General features: G+C 42.9%; 2 protein-coding genes across 2 annotated transcripts in view; one reads left to right on the top strand and one right to left on the bottom strand.

Annotated features, from left to right (window-relative positions):
• Positions 1–5,015: 5,015 nt before the first annotated feature.
• LOC118020580 (olfactory receptor 6V1) lies at positions 5,016–6,687 on the top strand. The gene has a single exon (XM_035020318.1). The coding sequence runs from the start codon at positions 5,626–5,628 to the stop codon at positions 6,685–6,687; it is 1,062 nt and encodes a 353-aa protein (XP_034876209.1). The 5' UTR covers positions 5,016–5,625.
• A 4,080-nt stretch (positions 6,688–10,767) lies between these two features.
• Positions 10,768–21,807, bottom strand: part of LOC118021193 (olfactory receptor 6V1-like) — a 114,527-nt gene continuing 103,487 nt past the window's right edge. The window contains 3 exon segments of the mRNA XM_035021294.1: positions 10,768–13,125; positions 13,128–14,116; positions 16,623–16,680. Coding sequence (XP_034877185.1) covers positions 12,554–13,125; positions 13,128–13,500 — 945 coding nt within the window. The 5' untranslated portion in view covers positions 13,501–14,116; positions 16,623–16,680 and the 3' untranslated portion in view covers positions 10,768–12,553.

The following is a 21,807-nucleotide window of genomic DNA, read 5'->3' on the forward strand; positions in this document are numbered from 1 at the left end:
GAGCCATACCCCCTGGAGCCTACTCTTCTTGGTTTCCCTTCATGGCTTACGTTACCATTTTCCCTTCCTCACTTCCCTTACTCATACAACCTCTTCTAAGTCTCTGTGGGCCTTTTAATGATGGGAAAATGGGTCAAGGACAGAATTGTTGGGACAGCTCAGTGATCTATATTTCTACAACGTCTGCATAATGAGCACTAGGTGACAAAATATAGAAGAATCTTGACTGTTTTCAAGGAGAAGTGTCTGTTCTCAGTATTGGGATAGAGAAGAAATAAATCTGGTCTCTATTGTGCATGGAAATGTTGGCAATGAGCCTGTCAATCCTGCTGATCCCCTCATCCATGCCTCAGGCTCTAGGCCTCCTTTTTCTTACAGGCAACCAACCCCAGAACTCCCACCCCAATCTTCTTTGACTCTTTCCTTGGTAGAAAACAATCCTGAGAAGGCACTCACCTCCATGGAGGGGCCTCTCCACCACTTCTCAGTCTCCCCAGGGCTTGGCTAAAGGTAAGTCCTGTCTGCCTACTGCTCAGCCATGTATGAGGCTGAGCAACTTCATCAGGAGGTTCTTAGGAAAAAGTCCAGAAATAACAGTGTTGTGAGGAGCTGAGAGTCTCTTTCTCTCTCTCCACTTCACTCTTGCTACTCTCCTTCCCAAAGGGACTTAGTCACTGAGGTACCTCTTCTTAATTAGTCCAGGTTCAGGGCATCCCTAAGCAATCAGTCTGGGGAGAACAGAACAAACTTCTAAGTTATTCCCATTTTTGACCAATTAAGTGTCAGAACTTTCTAAAGTTTTTGCTTAATGAGAAAACATGAAATATCACCAATCAGAGGCTTTCAATAACAAGACTGCCTTTTCAAGGGCCTCAAGTCTAGGTTTTGAAAAGACATTTCAGACACTAAGCAGATCACCCCCTCTACCCTATATCCTAGACTCTGCCCTGATACTCTAGCTACTCAGAGAAAAAAATCATCCCCCAATCCCCAATAGGACAACCCCCAATTGACCTCTAAAATGTGCACCAATATCCAAAAAGCATGCATATTAGTCTTACCCAAAGCCTTAACTTCACCAGAAATCCCCTACAAAACTTGTTTCCTCCTTTGCTAATTTTAGAGAGTGGCTCCTGATCCTAACCCTGAGGACCCTCCAGAAAACGGGAGAGGTTCTACCACCAAATCCCACTCCATTCTCTACTATTGTCTCAGGTTTCCACTCTTCTGAACATATGTGCATCTGTATGCATTCTAGCAAGATTCCACCAGCCATTTATTTCTATGGCATGTCCATGATTGCCAGCTGGGCACTTCAAAGTGGGGACAGCATAAGGACAGCTAATGTAGGCAGTTATATTTACAACCTAGAACAACTGACAAATGTAAATTGTAAGTCTGCTTTATGCTAGAGTGAGACAGAAAAAGTGACAGTTACAAAACATTTATCAGGATTTGGGATTTCATTTGTAATATGCTTGTTAAATCTGAGAATGTTGGGGCACCTGGGTGGCTCAGTTGGTTACGCGACTGCCTTCGGCTCAGGTCATGATCCTGGAGTCCCTGGATCGAGTCCCGCATTGGGCTCCCTGTTTGGCGAGGAGCCTGCTTCTCCCTCTAACCCTCCCCCCTCTCATGTACTCTTTCTCTCTCTCATTCTCGCTCTCTCAAATAAATAAATAAATCTGTAAAAAAAAAATCTGAGAATGTTAATAGGTGCAAAAAGGTATAAAGTGGAAATAATCTTCCTTCCCTTTCCTCATATTGCCAAGCCCAAACTGCCATATAATCTTAGAGAAATTTCTTAAGCATGTATTTGCACATTCTTTATAGGAAATGCTGTGGAAATGTGTTTTATGACATTTTCTCTCTCACTTAACAGTATATAAAACATATTCTCAAAATAATCTCCTGGTTATACAGTATATATATGAAAAAGGGGGCAAGAATATACAATAGGAAAAGAAACTCTCTTCAATAAATGATGCTGGGAAAACCGGACAGTTCATGTGAAAAAAAATGAAACTGCACCACTTTCTTACACCATACACAAAAATAAGTTCAAAATGAACTTAACACAAAATGTGAGACCTGAAACCATAAAACCCCTAGAAGAAAATATAGGCAGTGATCTCTCTGACATCAGTCTTAGCAACATTTTTTCAGATATGTGTCCTCAGGAAAGGGAAATAAAAGCAAAAATAAACTGTTAGGACTACACCAAAAATAAAAAGCTTTTGTACAGTGAAGGAAACCATCTACCAAATCAAAAGGTATCCTACTGAATGGAAGAAGATATTTGCTAATGATATACCTGATAAAGGGTTAGTATCAAAATATATAAAGAACTCATACAATCAACACCAAAAGTTCACAAATAAGCCAATTTCAAAATGGGCAGAGGACCTGAATAGATAATTTTCAAAAGAAGACAAACAAATGGCCAACAGATGCATGAAAAGATACTCAGCATCACTAGCTGTCAGGAAATGCAAATCAAAACCACAATGAGATGTCACCTCACACCTGTCAGAGTGGCTAGACTAAAACAAACAAACAAGAAATAACAAGTCTGACAAGCATGTGGAGAAAATAAAACCCTAGTGTACTATTGGTGGGAATGTAAATTGGTATAGCCACTGTGGAAAACAGTATGGAGGTTATTCAAAAAATTAAAAAATGAAATACCATATGATCCAGTAATCCCACTACTAGGTATTTCCCCAAAGAAAACAAAAACACTAATTAAAAAAAATATATGCACCCCTATGTTTATTGCAGCATTTCAACAATAGCTAAGATATGGAAGCTGTCTAAGTGTGCACCAATAGAAGAATGGATAAGGAAGATGTTGTGTACACACATACACACACACACACAGGAATATTACTCAGCCATTAAAAAAGAATGAAATCTTGCCATTTGTGACAACATGGATGGACCCAGAGGGTATTCTGCTAAGTGAAATAAGTCAGACAGAGAAAGACAAATACCATATCATTTTCCTGGTGTCCGGCCCTTGTGGGTCTTAAACATTTGGGACCCATTTGCACTGTCTTCATGGGAAGTCTTTTGCTTCATATCCCTTGTTATTATTTGTCTGTGGGTGGGGCTAAGTTGGGTGACATCCACAAAGTCTGAACTCTGAGGTGAAGGACTGTCACTCAGAGTTAACTGGGTAGCTTGATTCTCTATCATATTGCCTTCATCCCTAAGGTGTACATCTTCTCACAAAAGTCAGAGACAAGCCCTTCAGCCTACCCAGTTCCCAAAATATTTCTATCAGGGGCCCTGCCTCCAAGAGGAAGATATCTCTTCTTAAGCTTACTGTTTTGATTCTCCAACTTATACAGATGACACTGGAGAATTCAGACAAGAGGGTGATGTGGTCCAGTGCCTATATTCCCTACTTCTCCTGATCTCAAAATCCTGGATCTGGGACTGAGACAAAATCTCCAAATGAAACTGTCAAACCCTGACCATTTACCCAGTCTACCATAATTTTAGTCCAGGAAGGGTCAGAGAGTAGGCACTGCCATGGAACCAGCTTAAGCCACCTGCTGCCTAGGTGTATCTAGGTCTCTATCCCTTTCTTCATTCAGATCTTTTTCTCAAATGTTACTTCCTCAGAACATAAGACTACTCATTATTCTAAGGAATAATATCAGTGCCTTATAATCCCCAGAAGACTCCTGTTTTCCCATCATTCCCCTGAAGAACACTCTGCTGGAATCTGTTTCCCATCCAGCATAAGTTCACCTCTAAATCACATCAAGAAACCAGAAGCTTGGAGACATGATGGGTAGAGAGAACCAAGAACACTCATCCTTGGGAGAAAAGGGGCAAAGACAGCACCTTTCCCCTCTGGTCTCCAGAACTTCTTTTCCATGTTCCTGCCCCTCATCAATATTGCTGCCCTGGTCTTTGTGGTGATACAGGGTAAGTCTTTAATTAGGAAGTTAGCACAGGGTTGGAGATATTATAGCTTGAGGAGTCATTCACCTAGTAGTGCCATTCCAGCTGTACAGAAGTCCCTTTCCACTCCTGCCAGCTGTAAGATACCACCCAAGAGCAGCGAACCACATATCTCATGTCATTCATGTTACAGAGTGAACTGATTAGGCAGAAATCTCTAGACGTGAATTTCTTAATGTCAACAGCTCGAGAAGAAGACACTTAGAGGCTAAGGTGAGTGGCTTAGACTTACATATGGGTTGAGCTTCTGTACAGCAGAGACATAAGGATTGGCTTTGAATTTATCAGTGCTGGGTGTAGATTTTAGACCTACTATTAGGGTTTAATCAGTAGGATGGATAGAAGCTAATAGAGGGACAAAGCCTCTTCTTTAAATTGTAATACCATTGCTAGTGGCCAAGTCACAGCATTAGAAAAGCTTTTATAGGGCTGGAGAGAGGGCCAGAGTATAACTATATACAGCTTTGCTCTTTCCACTTCTGATAGTTTGTATTATAGTGTTTATTTCCTTTGACAATTGGAAGTTTTTGAAAGTATCCTTTTAGTGAACTTAAATTCTAAAGCAGCATAAAGTTGTGGAAATATTTGCACACACACAAACACACACACATATTTACACACCCCACATATTGGCCCTAAGGAAGTGTTGAGCAATGATGGGCCAGAAAAATTTGAGACCATTGGCAGCCATATGATAACAATAACAATGACAACAGTTGTTTGTGGAGCACTTGGTATGTGCCGGTCACTTACTAAGTAGTTCATTCATTTAATCTTTGCAATAACCCTAGAAGCCAGTACCATCATTATCTTCATCTTACAGCTGAGTAAACTGAGGTTCAGAGAGCATGTTATAAAGAGCAGATTAACTTCCACAAGGAAGTTTCAGATCAGAATTCAAACACAGTTTCATAGCTTGTGCCCCAAACCATCACGTAAGAATGACAGGAGTCAGGAGGGGAGGGGAGACACTGTAGCAGCAAAGCAGGACCATGAGGTAGGATGCTAACAACCTTCTAGTCAATGGCAGGGTAGCCACCTGGTTCTGAGGCTTATCTCCATGACCCTGTGTATCTTTACAACTCTCCATCTTGGCAAGCACATATTAGAGCCCCTGTCCAAGGAAGCTACTTTATTAACTCAAAACTCTGACTTTCCATTAATTTCATGATCATAGCTAGAGAAATGTGAATGAGTGAAGGTCCTCAAAAGAGAGACAGCCCAGAAAGACTTGAAGGGACCCTTCAAAAGGAATCTTGGTACAAAGTCTCTGAGTCATAACAAGATGCCCCCAGCATCAACCTTTACTCCAGGATTTCAGGGTGACTTACAATAATTCTCTTTCTTTCCATGTTTCCTCCCCTCCCTGTATTTTACTGTCTCTCCCTCTCACACATTTGGTCTTCCTCTCTTAATTCTGTGTTCTTCTTTTGTTTCCTTCTTTCCTTCTCCTGAAATGTTGATGTCTGCTACTCTGCTGTCCTTAATCCACTCCTCTCTGTCTCTCTCCTTATCAATGGCTTTCCATGCTCTTAATTCTATGACCCCGTCTATGATTCTCTCATATTCTCATGTAGTTATCTCTCTTTCTGTTTATCACTGACCACTGACTTTGTTTTGCTCTCCCTGTTCTCTTTCTGTCTCTGTTTCATGTTCAATGATATTCTCTCTCTCCCTCTCTCTCTCTCTCTTTCTTTCTCTCTGTCTTGCTATCTCTGCCTTACATCTCTGTCTCTGTTTCCTTTCTATGCAGGACCCAGCTCCTGGATCATGGCAAATCTGAGCCACCCTTCTGAATTTGTCCTCTTGGGCTTCTCCTCTTTTGGTGAGCTGCAGGTTCTGCTGTATGGGCCCTTCCTCGCGCTTTATCTTCTTGCCTTCATGGGAAACACTATCATCATAGTCACGGTCATAGCCAACACCCACCTACATACACCCATGTACTTCTTCCTGGGTAACTTTTCCCTGTTGGAGATCTTGGTGACCATGACTGCAGTGCCCAGGATGCTCTCAGACCTGCTGGTCACCCATAAAGTAATTTCCTTCACTGGCTGCATGGTCCAGTTCTACTTCTACTTTTCCCTGGGTTCCACCTCCTTCCTCATCCTGTCAGATGTGGCCCTTGACCGCTTTGTGGCCATCTGCCACCCACTGCGCTATGACATTTTGATGAGCTGGGCTATGTGTATCAGGTTGGCAGGGGCTGCCTGGGCAGCTCCTTTCCTAGTCATGGTGCCCACTGTCATCTCCCGGGCTTATCTCAATTATTGCCATGGCAACATCATTAACCATTTCTTCTGTGACAATGCACCTCTGCTGCAGCTGTCCTGCTCAGACACCAGCCTGCTGGAATTCTGGGACTTCATGATGGCCTTGGCTTTTGTCCTCAGTTCCTTCCTGGTGACCCTCATCTCCTATGGCTATATTGTGACCACCGTGCTGAGGATCCCATCCACTAGCGGCCGTCAGAAGGCTTTCTCTACGTGTGGGTTCCACCTCACCCTGGTCTTCATTGGTTACAGCAGCACCATCTTCCTTTATGTCAGGCCTGGCAAAGCACATTTTGTGGAAGTCAACAAGACCGTAGCCCTGGTGACATCGGTCCTCACCCCCTTTCTCAGTCCCTTTATCCTTACCCTCCGCAATGAGACAGTCAAGGCAGTGCTACGGGGGCAGATGCAGAGGCTTAAAGGCCTCCACAAGGCACTATGATGAGCCTGAGGAACCTGGCCAACTTTAGTCAAGCAGGTCTACGCAGAGAGGAGGCAGAGTACCAGGCTGGGTAGGAAGATCACTGCTGAATTTCTTTAGGTTGTTTCCTCTGTGCTTCTGCATATAACTACAGTGAGTCCTCAGTGCTCAGTGTCTGGCCCTCTCAGGCCACCGTGGAGGTGCTTCCCATACCTACTGGCAGCTACAAGAACTCTGAAAGTAGCCCAGAACCTGGGGAGCCAGAAGTAAGACTTTCAGTACAAGGAAGTATGTGGGCTTTCCATTCAAGGACAGCAGCCAGGAAGTGTTTTCTGATCAAGAGATACTATCCAGCCCAGGTATGTGTGTGTGTGTGCACGTGTGTGTGCATGTGTGTGTGTGTGTGTATAAAATTCCTGAAACCTTTGGGATGAAACATCAGCTCCAATGCCCTTCCCTCCCAACTACAATCTGAAAATTTAAAAGCCTTCCAGTTGGGGCGCCTGGGTGGCTCAGTTGGCTAAGCACTGACTCTTGGTTTCGGCTCAGGTCATGATCTCATGGGTCCTGAGATTGAGCCCTGTCTCAGGCTCCGTGCTCAGCAGGGAGTCTGCTTCAAGATTCTCTCGTCTGTCCCTCCCCCACCTTTCTTTCTAAAATAAATAAATAAATAAATAAATAATAAAGCCCTCCTGTTACTTTGACCTCAAACCAATGGTTTTTTCTTAGCTTTCACCTCCCCTTGATTTTCTTTTTCTTTTTTTTTTTTTGTTAAGATTTTTCTTATTTATTTGAGAGAAAGACTGAGAGAGAGAGAGAGTGCATGAGCCAGGGGAGGGAGAGGGAGAAGCAAACTCCCCTGCTGAGCAGGGAGCCCAATGTAGGGCTCAATCTCAGGACCCTGGGATCATGACCTGAGCTAAAGGCAGATGCTTAACTGATTGAGCCACCCAGGCGCCCCAATCCTGGATTTTCTAAGACACCCCCAGTGGAAAATATTCTCCTAAGGAGTGCCTGGGTGGCTCAGTCAGTTAAACATCTGACTCATTATCTCAGCTCAGGTCAGGAGTGTGATTTCAAGCCCCATGTTAAGCTCCAAGCTGGGTATAGAGCCTACTTAAAAAATATATATATTCTGCCAAATTGTTTCTGCAAATACACTTTAATTTAGCAAACTACATTTCCCAGTAAACTACAATGACTTCACGCATCAAGGGAGTACTCCTAGACCCACTTACTTTAAGACAACAAAAACTACTAATTTACCACAAGTGTCAAGATTTTTACAAGTCTACTATGTGGAAATACACAAGGCAGGAAATTGTGGGCTCATTTGGTGGATACAGATTGTCTAGCTTTGGAGACATGGCTCACTTAGTGGTCCGTTGGTTCTCATTATGTACTTCCAGTATTACCGCAGGCTAACCCCTTCTCAAGAGAGGTGCCCCTTCCTCTGACTTTCTGAAGAGTTCGTTTCTTTCTTGCTGAGGTGCCCCTTACCCAAATCAGAGGATGTCTTTAGGTTCCTAGTTTCAGCTTCTGGTTGCAAGTCTTGTGTCTCCTCCAAGGACACATCACAGCAATGACTCTGATGTTTGCTGTTGCTGTTGCTCCAACTGATTTATTTTCTCCAATTATCCTCTGCTCACCCCCTCAAAGAGTAAATATTTGTAGAGTAAATGGAAGGAGGATGGAGAAAGTAAAAATAATTTTACTGATAATTTACCTTTACGTATACATGTACATATACCAACAGACTACTAAGTAAGCCACATCTCCAAAGCTAGACACTTACATATACGTGTATATTATATATATTATTCACACTTTATAAACCACTTTATACATGTTTTCCAATTGGTTTTACCCTCATAATAATCCAATTAAATAAAGATTCACTGATCACTCACCATGAGCAATGCACTCTGCTTAGCACTGGCCATTAAAGATCAAAGAAATGTGGATTCTAACCTCAAAGATTTCTCCATCTGTGAGACAGAGGACAAGCTATAATGAATTCTAGCATATTTTGATAAGGGGTTCTTCTACTTTTAACAAGTGCCATGGGAGCCCAGAAGGGAAATGCTAATTCTTGGGCTGCAGCTAGGCAGTGTTTCTGACTCACTAAGGAATAGGGGAAATACAGTTGAGAAAAAAAAAAAAAAAAAAAGAAGAATTGGTCAAAGTGATGGCAGAACTGACAATACAATCTGGTTCTTCAAACTTCTTTTCCATCTCTCCATCTTCAGAAATTCTTCTTCCAGCTTGATCAAAGTTGGATTAATTATCTCCAGGATCTGAAGCCACTCTGTGTAGACGCCTCCAGCCTCTTATTCACTGTAAATCCATCCAGTTCCCATCAAGTGTATATACTTGTAATTGCAATAATTCTAATAACTCCTTCATAAACAATAGTTGTATGTTTAATATCCATCACTTGAAAGAAACATACTGTCAGAAAGCAATCATAGCTTCATTGTCATTTTAAAGGTTTGTGTTTCATTTATCATAATAGTATCCACAAACATTTGAAAGATAGCAAATAACACTTGTACATGAAATAAATATTTTTATTCAGTCCATACATAATGTTAATTGCCTGGTAGATTCACACTTCCTTTGCTACACAGGTTCCCCGGACCCCCACCCACTTGCTATCTGAAAGTAGAGCATTCCTATGATAACTTTCTTAAGTAGAACTGGCATAAAGCAAAGAAACAATTACCATTAATTTGTATGAAAATTTTTTTAGGCATTCCCAGATGCAAAAAATAATCTCTTAGGCTTTTCTGATATCTTAGGACACATCTTGCTAACAAATGTACAAAATAAATTGAGATAAAGCACAGATGCTCACTCACTTGATGCTGAGCAGCTCAGTGTGGTTTCTGGGGAAGGAGCTTGGTGGCGCCACGCTCACTGCTTGGAGCGTGCGCTACCCTGTAACAGCTCACTGCAAAACAAATGCTGAACGCTAGTTTCGCTTTTCACCTTTTCCCATAAAAGTGAAAATCCTCTTCCAATTTCTTTAAGTTACTGAAAACAGGTACCAACATGGTGCAATGCAAACTTGCAAAAAGCAAGGGATGCTTGTAATACCATGTTTCCCAGGAGGTGGGAACAATTGATTTTGTTGTTAGTCTACATAAGGTCATTTGATAGAAGGCAACAGCCTTCCCACTCCACAGAAGTAATTGTGGAGGAGTAGGAGGACATAATTGCAGAGAGGTAGGAGAACAAGATTATAACACCCAGAACTGATTTAAATATAGGCAGAAACTGTGGCAGGATTCCCTGACTCTACAACGCCTGCCTACCCCCAAGGAACCCTCCGTTTGTCTGGCATTCCAAACCCAGAAATACCGTGTTCTAGTAAGCAACCATTAGGAATACAGGGTTCTGAATAGCTAATGTAAGAAGCAGTTGTCATACATGTAAATTCCAGTGGAAGCCAAAAAACAGATTTATTTCTTCCATTTGGCAGGACAAGAGAGCAAGAAATTAAGAGTACGGAAGTTTTGATGAGGGAAGATAAAGGAATTGAATCATTTTTCAAATAAAAGTCAGGCTTGGGTCCTGCAGTGGTCAGTAGGTAGCATGAAGGCCTTGCATACATGGAATTTTAGAAGTTTGGTAAGGTGTAAAACCCTGTAAGGCCAAGTTAGAAAATTTCAATGTTGTCTGTAGAGGACCATGTTCACATCAATCTAGTTCACCAATTCTTTAAGCTTTCAATTTCCTAATGTAAATATGTTCCTTGCAACAATGCCTCACAGATACTGAAGAAAGGAGGCAGTGATCCAGTGGTCTGCTGGTAAATGTTTAACCACGTCTCTATTTGGAGCATTTACTGACCTCCAGCATTTGCCAATTTCTCTGGTGTCTATTTTACCCCCGTCCAGTCCAGTTTCAAACTACTAACATGAAACAAACAACTTCAGTAGCATAGATAAAAGTAAAATGTAGTGAAATAATTAGGAGTTTTGAATTTTTATTACTTTTGTTTTTAACATAATCTGCTTGATTGTAAGTTTCTACTATTTAATTTTTAATAATGTTCTGTTACATTCCTGAAAACTTAACTATCAGTTCTCAAGAGGGCTTCAGAGCATCACTGTAGCATTCCACCTTTCGTGTTCCCTTAGATCCTGTTCCCCATTCAACCCAGCACCTTTGTCATTCTCCTTCCCTTGGGTCAGATACGTGCCAATTCCTATAGAAGCAAACCTCATGGACTTGTCCTTTAACAGAACTATTCCTAGGTCTTTCTGAACTTACTTAGGTCATGTTCAAAACTGCAAGCAATAAAACTGAAAGGAAATAGTACCTTTTGTGAATACAGTAACTGCCCTAGCATGCAAAGGTTTCCACATCGATGCCCTTTGTACCCACTGCCAAGTTTGTTATAAAACAGCTGTGTCCTGTGATTTCAGTGAGTGGAGCATCCTTCAGAGGACACTTACAAATTCCCCAAGAGACTTGGATCTGATTTGTGAAAATATCTTTGATCTCCCTGTGCTTTCGTTGCCCATACAATATGCCATTTTTATGTCTACATTATTTTACATATCAGTTGCGTCTCTCCGGAATGCACATTTCCCATTCTCTATACTCTCTATACTTTGAGATGTTCCCTCTCCCCCACCCCTTACTTCACAGCTGTGGCTCTATGGGGTGGCCCCTACACTGGCCTATCCACACTGCACATAAGGACCAAGACCTCTCCTCTAGATATCCTGTGGGCAGAGCTAGTTTCAGAAGTAGGAAGAAATTTGCATTTACTCTTTGTCCTGTTCTACAAATCCCAGCCCAGTCCAGATTCAAGCTGGTACAAGAAATCAGACACTAGAGCTACTCCCACTCCCACAGTCTCCCCCTAACTTCCTAAACCATTCCCGGATTGCCAGGGAAAGCCTTGCCTCCACAACTCCAGTCCCACTCCATTTCTTCCTTTCTCAGCTGGCTTCCACCATCTTTGCTTTACCACCAGGGCCCCTGGTAACCTCCTGTCCAGGCTGCTTCCAGGAAAGCCAACCTCAGAAGGCCCTTCCTCTGGGAGATGGATCTAAGTTCTATAGAAGAGAGGTACTAGCGCTTGTAAAGGGGAAGATAGTCAGTCTGGGAACAATGATCTAGCTTTCCCTTCTTTCTTGAGAGCACCGGAAGGATAAAGTTAGGCCTGGGGCTCTCATGACCTATCTGTGTAAGGGGCTGAGGAAGTGGCCCCCAGAGAGTCATTTCTGTTTAAAAGCAAGAGATTTGGAGGGGCTGGACAGGAGCAGTGGGCAGCCTGGGTGTAAGTAGTGTTACTACTTTACGAGCAATCCCAGAGAAGCGGTCCCAGTGGGAGGCACAAAGTTTCTTCTATTTGGATGATGCCAACCCTCTCTGCTCTTCTCAGAGAAACTCCCACTTTCAGAACCCTATCTTAGATTCTGAAGTCAGTTCATGAGAAAGAAAAACACCCCCCAAAAAAGTTGCAGACAAATAAATGAAAAAGGAATGTAAACAAAACCATACAGCCAGACTGGGAAGGAGAGATTTTAATAACACATTTTTATAATAAGAGCTACATTTACAGAGTTTTTACCATGTACCAAATCCTGGACTGAGAATTTTATCTGGATAATATCTTTGCTGATATTATCATACTGTTTTCACTCCAAGGCTCCCTCAAAATCACCTATTCCTTGTCTATCTCAGGCTTACAGATACTTGCCTTTGAAACATTCAGATGGTGTGAGCTCCTTAGCTCTCTGTAGTGAGTAAGCAGACTTCTGTGGGGGTGAGGGAGCAGGAGAGACTGGGAAGAAGGAGACTGAGGAGCTCCAGTGTGGGCAGTGGAGGGTCCTTACTCCTGTGACTTAATAGGTGCTCTTGGGCCTTCTCATCTGTGGACTGCTGCATCTCTGAAGAGGAGCCTTTTGGCGGTATCTTCAATGACCTCCTTGACCTTCTCATTCCGAAGGGTGAAGATGAAGAGATTGAGGAAAGGGGTCACTACTGTAGTCATCAGAGCCACCACCTTGTTGAGGTGTGTGGAGTGGCCCTTGCCTGGCCTCAAATAGATGAAGATGGCACTGCCATAGCCCAGAACCACCACAGTGAGGTGGGAGGCACAAGTGGAGAAGGCCTTCCGGCACCCAGAGAAGGAGGGGCTGTGCAGAACTGCAGCCACAGTGAGGACGTAGGACACTATGATCAGCAGCATGGTGGCCAGCACAAATAGTAAGGACAGGAAGAAGTCCATGCATTCAATGTGGCGGGTATCAGAGCAGGAAAGCTTGAGAAGTGGGGCAGAGTCACAAAAGTAGTGGCTGATGATGTTAGGGTTGCAGAACCATAGCCGTGTTTTTTGCAGGGTGGGGGAGACGATGGAGAGGAAGCCGACCACCCAGCAGACCACCACCAGCTTCACACACATGGGACCATTCATGATGGTTGGGTAGTGCAGAGGCAGCAGATGGCCAAGTAGCGATCGAAGGCCATGTCTGTGAGAATCAGGAAGTGGGTGGAACCCAAGGAGAAGTAAAGGAACGACTGGGTGAGGCACTCAGCCGGGAAAATGGTCTTATGAGTGCATAGCAGGTCTGCCAGCATCCTAGGAACCACGGTGGAAGTGACCAGCATTTCCATGAAGGAGAAGTTGCAGAGGAAGAAGTACATGGGTGAGTGGAGGTGGGAATCAAGGCATGTGAGGGTGATAATGGCCAGGTTCCCCAGTACTGTTAGCACATATATCAATAGGATGAATGCAAACAGGAGGATCTGGAACTCATGGAGATGTGAAAACCCCAGCAGCACAAATTCCCTGACGACACTGACGTTACTCATTGCACTTGATGCCAGTTCTCTGTACTACCTGTGAGAAGCCAGGAAATCTTAGTGGGAAGTTTCCATCAAGCCCTGTCTTGACTATACTCCGTGATGGCTGGCCTGGCTCCCCAGGCATACTAACCTGTATGCATGGTAAATCCCAGAATCTAGGAGTTGGACACCTCCACATTATCAACACTCCTAAACTCTTCCTCTATTGTATGCCATTGCTCATCATTCCATTCAGTGTATTTGTTAAGCTCTAACTCTGTATAAGAGATTTGGTGGGTCTGAAAAATACTTCCTAACTCCCATATTTAATGATCATTCCATCATAATACTTGCTATTAGCTGAGTTCTTTCCATGTACCCAGAATTGTGTTAGGTACCTCATACATTACTTCTCTTCATCTTTTGTGCTCAAAATCATCTTCCTTGTGGTCTCTGTAACATTTTAGGCTACAAATAACCCATTTTTGAAATTGTTTCCACCCTTGACTACAAGGACCTCCAAGTTCTCCAACAGTTCTGACTTTTCCTTGTCTGGCCCCTGGTCTTCCTAAATACGGATGTCACCACATTTCTTTCTTCTTTTATCTCTTCTCTCCTTCAGAAATCTTCCTTCTTGAGCAATCTTGAAAATGTAAATAAATCTCAAATCTGCATTCTTGTTCTCAACCCACGTCTCTGATTGCCTGCTGACCACCACAATGTACTCACCATGTGTAAAAATATGCACATAATCCTCCCCTCCTCCAAAGCCAACATCATGTTCATGGTTCCCCAACCCCCCAGTAATCCAGGTTTGTCACCTGGAAGGGATCAATAGTTTTTTGGGTTTTCCCTTCCTTCTTCTAAAACACTTGAACCACCATCTCTAGAAATATTTTTTAAACCACACACCGCTCTTTTTTCCATAGCCCCCAAGTTCAAGAATTTGTCTTCTCTTAATCATTGCAACAACATTCTTTTCTTTGGTGGGGAGGGGCAGAGGGACAGGGAGAGAGACCACATTAAGCAAGCTCCACACCCAATGCAGAGCCAGATACAGAACTCAGTCTCACAATCCTGAGATCACGACCTGAGCTGAAATCAAGAGTCAGATGCTTAACCACCTGAGCCACCCAGGCACCCCTGCAACAGCATTCTCAATGGCTTTCATATTTGTAGCTTTCTCTATATCCAACCTACACATACACTACAGTTATATGTTTCTAAAGTGTTATTACACAAGCTGTTTTTTTAATAATCTGAGGTAATGTAATTTCATTTATGCATTACTCTCAAAATCAATTAATCAAACTAGCTAGCCACCTACCTCCATATAGAAAAAGGCTACCAGGATATATTTTCAATTATTAACAGTGGCTATCTTGAATGTGGATTATAGGCAGTTCAATGTATATCTATATTAATATCAATCTTTGTTTGTTTTCCAAATTCTTTTCCTTTAAATGTGTATTTCTTCAATGACCAGGAAAAAAAAAAAAAAAACTTTTTTAAACACCAACCTCTCTTCCTTCTCTTGTCTGCTAAGTCAAGAACATACTCCCCCTGGCAATCCCAGCCTTGCACAGCTTTACCCACCTACCCCTCCAGCCTTACCCTCACCTCTTTCTTGCCACGCACTTCATGCTATCACCAGACTGGACCACTTGCTATTCTCCAAATGTTAATTCCACCCTGCTTTGACAAACTTCTCTTGATTGTTCTCTATGCTTGGAATACCCTGTCCTGCCTTCTTCACCTGACAAATTCTTGCCTACCCCCTTCAGGGACTATCTAAAATGTCCCTCCTTTATGAAGCTTCATCCCCCATTCAGATGTGAACTCATTCTTCCTGGAATTCCCAACTTCCTGGAAATTAGCATGTCTGCCTTGCATTTTAGTTATCCTTGTGCCCGTCTTATTCCAAACACTTGTTTCTTAGTGGCAGGGCTCTCTTTTCATCATTATAGCCTCACAATACCTAGCAACATCTTACACAATGTAAGTACTTACTAAATTTTAATTAAACAAATAAATGAGTACATCTATTAAGTTTTCATTCCTAGTCCCGAGAAAAAAAGTTTGCCCAATGGAAACACATTTTCTTTAAATGATTACTTGTCTGTGTGCATTGTAGGCTTTAGCAAGGTAATGAAGCAATCATGACCTGACAATTTCTTATCAGAAAGGTAAGATGAACCCAGGTGTGTTTCAGAATCCAATCCCAGAGGGTCTGGGCAGCACTCTCTAATCAAATACAGTACTATTTCTCCAGCAAAATACATGAATATTCACACCTAATGGAACAGATAGAGGCTATAAATAGCCCCACATGGGTAAGTTCAGATCAGGTTTAGCTGCCTAGTTAGTTCGACACAAAATTAGAAAAGAACTTTCAGTTGTCAAAGCATTTTTGATACAGCCTTGTGGATATGGAGTGGTGAATGGGGAGACCTCACTCACTGAGTGCTACCATACACTGGTTTCTGGGCTATGACAAGGCTGTGAGATGGTGACCATCTCCACATCACAGGTGATAAAAACTGAGGCTCGGGATATTTAAAGATCTCAATCCCAAGTCATACCCTTCATAAATGTACATCTGGGATTTGAACCCAGAATTTTCTAACTCCAATACCTATTTGTTTAGAGTAACCACAATGCCAAATATATGGAATCTTCAAAATTCTCACAGTGCCATATCAATTTCTAGACAGAGGATCCAAAGCCTATTGCTTGGGTATACACATGCGAGAAAGTATTTAATAAATGGTAAATTAAGAAATGTGTTAAAGAGTAAATTTCCATTATCAGTTGTTGACTACCAGCGATGAGTAAGAGGCAAGGAGGATGTCCCTTTCCTTGCAGAAAAGATCTAACCTGGGTCTCTAATACCACACGACGAGTTAGAGGTTCAGCCCTCAGTCCTCCATGTCTTCTGCGGGGTTAATAGGGGAGGGCAGTCCTTAGGAGGCTGTTACTCCTCCACTACCATTTCCCTGAATGTGATCTCTCCCTATACAGCCCCATATTGATGTGTATCACATCCTGTGGGTGTCATAAATGCCTGAGCAAAAATGAGAAATTCAACCCATGGGCCTATTCTGGTTTATTCACCATCACTGCCACTTGAAGAGCAGCATATTTCTTACCTTACAGACATCTGTGACATAGCATCCGGAAGTTCTACAGTCTAAAACACTTGAAGTCCTGGAATCAGAGGTGAAAGGGTTGATTCAGGGTGACTCTGGAGACAGGAATACTCCATTCAGTGCAGCAGGCTTTGCTCTACCCCTCGCTAGCTGAAGTCCTTTGCAAATGAGCTTCCAGCACAGCCCCCATTATTATACCCTCCCCCCAACCCATTTTGCCTTCCTCCCCCCAACCTCTCTCCAGCCTACTAGACATTTCACCTTAGAATTTTCTCTTCCTACTCAAGATCTTGCCTCCCCCCGCCCCTCAGCTTGGATGACTGGTGCCCTCCTATTTGTCCCTCATACACTACTACCATTCCCTTCATGTTGCTTCCAGACTCTGGGACACCACTCCCCCATTTCCAACTCAGCCATCTGGCCTACAGTTCAGGACAGACCCCCTGGAGTATGTTTTTGAACCTTATGTACTTACCGAATAATTTTACATTCCAAGTTTTTGTCAAAACTGATTGCTTAATACAAGCAAAAATTAACATAAGTAAAGTTCAACACGAATGTACAACTAGATTTCCTCTGTATCAGGGTCTTCTGCGGAGGAGATTTTCCTCAGTGCAGCCTCTGCAGTACCCCCTGGAGCATCCTGCTTCCTCTCTCACTACAGAACACATCCTCTCTCAGGCCCAGGGGTCCTGCATCCCCTTGGTGCAGGAAAACCCAGCTTCTCCAATCAGGAGACAATGCGGTGCCCCATCAAAACAGGCCAAGGGCAGCCTTAGCTATCACAAGGTAGACTGGCCAATGCTTTAGTTGGCCATTTAGCACATGCTTTGGACTGGGCTAACATTATCTGTACTTGATAGTCTGGACTCCCTGGTATGTTCTCAGTTTCCCTCACACATTCCTGGTAAAGATCCTCTCTGGTAAAAGATCCTGTTCATCTCTATCCAAATCCTTCATGTTGTATGTTCTGTCGTTCAGATCTCTGTTACAGTGCCAACTAGCAGAGAGCTCACCTGTCTCCGTATAATAGCCCTCCAGAGACTTGGAACCCATTTGAAAGCCTCCTCCTTGTTACGCATCTTATCAACATGCAACATCAACCCTCTCAATTCTTCTGACTAAATTATCCCTATGCTTTTTGACTTTTGAAACAACTTTCCCACCCCGGAAATAACTCTCTTTTTAATAATTGGGAATGCAGAGGGGTTAGCAGTACCATCACCATGATTGTTTGTAGGAGTGTTTGGCCACCAGTGTCCTGGGACATGCCAACCTTCTCAAGTGAATGAAAGAGCAGGGGCCAGGAATGGGACAGAGGGGTGAGCAGGGAAAGTAACTGAGTATCCCCTATGGTCCACAGGCCACCTGCAAGGGCAGGTGACAGAGGGAGGACACAGAGTAAACTGCACATTGGGGTTGGGACGCCTGGGTGGCTCAGTCGGTTAAGCATCTGCCTTCGGCTCAGGTCATGATCCCAGGGTCCTGGGATTGAGTCCCGCATTGGGCTCCCTGCTCTGCGGGGTGCCTGCTTCTCCCTCTGCCTCTGCCTCTCTCTCTCTCTCTCTCATGAATAAATAAATAAAAATTTTAAAAAATCTTAAAAAAAAAAAAACTGCACACTGGGGCAAGCAGACCAGTGCGCAGCAAGAATTTAAGGCTCAAAAAGAAGACAGAGATGCATCAAGAAGGAACCTAGACAGAGCTTCTCTTGAACTCGGGTCTCTTAGGGAGGGGCAGGAGTAGAGTGGGACAGACCACTAGGTCTTTCCCAAGAGGGAGAACAGAATGGGACCAATGCAGGGAGAGGAGTCCTGTCATGAGATTCATTGCTGGATCCAAATCAGCAATAGCACAGTGAGCAAGAGGACACAGGCAATCATTCATCCATTCACTTATTCATTCAGGAAAATATGATTAACAACACCAGATACCGTTGGTGTTCAAGGGATACAGTGGTGAACAAAATAGTCCCATGCATTACAGCCAAGCTGGAAAAAGTAAGTAAGTTTAAAATGACAAACCATGACAAATGCTGTGAAGGCAATGAAAGGACTGTGAAAGAGACTGAGGGGAAGGTAGGGAACCTACTAGTGATAGGTCCCAGCCTGCCACCCAGGTTCAGATGCAGGACCAGGAGGAGTGGGTGGCACCCAGTGGACAACAAGGCAAGTATAATGTGTTGAATAGAGCCAAGAGGTCACTCTAAAACTGCAGGCACAGTTTCCAAACCTGGGACCTCTGGGGCAGTCCCCAGTAAACAAAGATAACACAACACCAGGATGGAGACACTCCACCCTACCTAGGCCCCTCCCTGTATCCCCTTCCTCCTGCTCTTTAGGTACCACTGGTGGACGACCTGAAACCAACAGCCTCCAGTTCTCAGTACTGATGGTGTGCTGCAGCAGGACTGAATGGGAGCATGACAGTGGTTCCCAAAGAGCAGCTGTCTCCACTGCGGCCTTTGGGCACATCCCAGCACCATACTCAAGTTTGAGAAATGTGAGCTCCAGGGAGAAGGCAGGCAACTGTGAGTCCACAGGGGCCTCCTGGGAGACCCTGACTGCTCTCTCTCACTCTCTCCACTCTCCTGTGGGCACAGAGCTCAGTGTGTGTGCCCCAACAGCCCTGGGATTTGGGCTTTGGGGTGAGGAGAAGAGAGAGTGAGGGCAAGGAGCTGAACACCAATTGCTTTAGACACAGACAGTGCAGGAACAATAACAGTGAGCTAAGGGTTCTCCTTATCTCTGGTCACCCCAGAGGGAAAAACAGGGTCCAAAACAGAGAGAGGCTGACATAATAAAAAACATTTCTTTTAGAAAATAGGAATCACCAGGACCTGAGCATCAACAGGGGTGGGGTTCACTCTCCTGCCTAAGAATATTCTCAGAGCATCTTCTCTTAGGGCTTCAGTCTGCCCACAGATAGCAGGGGACTCCAAATCTAAATGTACATTCCTGGGTTGGTTATGGGAGGAGAGGAACCCACTGAAGAAGGAATCATGGCCATGATTAACAGAGAACGATACTAACTGAAAACAAAATGAAAAATGGAGGACCTGTTTACAATTATGAAATGGTAATTATACATATGTACACACACATACTATTTGTAATTTTGTGTATTACAAAGACATATGAAGAAATGAAAAAATACGGCAAAGAAACAATAGAGTTATGATTCCATTGTTGTGAATCCCAAAGCCAAAGGGATGGTGTATCTCTTTATCAGCAAGACCAGCTTCCCTGACTTCTCCACCAACCTACGGACATGCATCACCTCCAGTGCCTAAGGACTCAGGAAATTACACAGTCCTTTTCCTTTGTCCCTTGCTCTCTCTCATAGCAATAACGTCTTTATCACATGCTTCCTACAGGCATTATATTGTTTGATTTTTTTCAACAACTCTGAGTAGCTGTTACTGGGATCTTCATTTCCCTGCTGATGGTACAGAGGAAGCCTTTACCCTAGGACATACACCTACAGTTAGTAGTGACTGGGTTTGAACCTCAAATTGCAGAGAATGGGTGATCTTTGATTTGTGTACTTTAGACTTTTGTAGCACATGACCTTGTGCATGTTCTATGCTGACATACCTAATTCGCCTTTCACACTGTCAAATTCATATATCTGCTCATCTATGATATTTCAAGTATCACATAGAGCATCCCCTGCCACCTAACAATTCCGTTTTGTCTGTGCTATTATTTAAGTTTTTTTAATGAAAAATAACAAAAAGCGAAAAAGGAAAACTAAAAAGTAATGATGTCTGTGTTTTTCTTAAAAAGTATAAGTCTCATAAATGTAATCAAACAAAACAACGTTGGTTATCATTAGGCATAGGAAGAAGGGGTCATCTTTTAGCCTCAATCCATAGTTCACTGATCATAAGCTGGTTGATTGTATGTTCAAATATAAGAGAAAAGAACAAAGTTAAATAATATTTTTTAAATCCTAAGATTCATTATCTAAACCAGGATAGATCACCGAGAAATAGTTTGTGAGCAGAGAGTATCTTTTTTAGGTGAATTCATCAATAGAAATAGAAAGGGAAGAAGACATCACACTGAAGACGTGCTGAGATGAACACAGGAAAAACCAAAACCATGAGTTTTATTGGAGATACATACTGTGTGTGTGTATTTTCTTAAATCTGAAATCAAAGGACATATTAAGCAGAAAAAAAAGGTTCTCCAAAAACCATGGTAAAGGGTAACCAGATGCATTTTTTTCATTTAACAAAGAGTTATCAAACCTCGGCCATGTACCAAGTACTATTTTAGGTACCCAACATAGAGCACTGAATGAGACAAAGCAGCTTTTGAATAGAATAGCCCACCTATTCCTTACCTTCCCAAGTGTTAGAAATCAGAAGCATAACTAAGGAGAAGCAGAAGAGTACACTTTCCTGAGCCCATGCAAGAAAAGGGGAGTCTAATAACACTTTTAAGGAGGAAATCTATAGACATGATGGCTAGTAAGGCCATGATGGCAAGAGGACATATGGTACAGAGTGAAGGCAAGATCATGAGACATGCCCATGGGAAGGCTTCTCTATACTTGCTACCTCCCAACCAAAGACTATAGACCACCCTCAACCCCACCCTGATTACTGGGGATAACCACTGAGAAGTCATTTATGGATGTCCTACTCCATTTCATCACAAGAACAGAATAGGTTGTTTTTTTAAAGTGAACTCTACACCCAACATGGGGCTCAAACTCACAACCCTGAGATCAAGAGGCACATGCTCTATCCACTGAACCAGCCAGGTGCCCCCCAAGTAAGTTTTCAATCCTGGTATTTAACTTTCACTGTACTTAACATTTTCTCTTTCTCCAACTTTCCTTAAATTCTTCCCTGTGCATACAGTTCTTCTGTTATTCCAGGATTCCTTGAACTTTCTTGGCAAAAGCAAAGAAAAACCTCATGTTTTTCCATTATCAAGTTTTACATATATCCAAAAGATACAGTATGGCTGCACCTAGATATCATATCCTACGCACATACAATGACATGGCTTTGAATAGTAGGTAATAATAAACTCACTGATTTTTTCTCTAGGAATCCTACTTTAGAGTCCACTGTTGATAATCAGAATTCCCTGTCGTGCCTCCCAGGCTCCTTGCCTTTTCTTCTTCATTCTCTATCCTCTATTCAAAACTCTTCTGCTTTCCATTTGGT

The sequence above is a fragment of the Mirounga leonina genome, unplaced genomic scaffold, assembly GCF_011800145.1.
Source record: "Mirounga leonina isolate KUSES-001 unplaced genomic scaffold, KU_Mleo_1.0 Mir_174, whole genome shotgun sequence".
NCBI lineage: Eukaryota > Metazoa > Chordata > Mammalia > Carnivora > Phocidae > Mirounga > Mirounga leonina.

What these genes read in the sequence shown, in the direction of transcription:
- LOC118020580 (XM_035020318.1), top strand. Translation starts at nt 5,626, where the DNA reads ATGTTCAATGATATTCTCTCTCTCCCTCTCTCTCTCTCTCTTTCTTTC.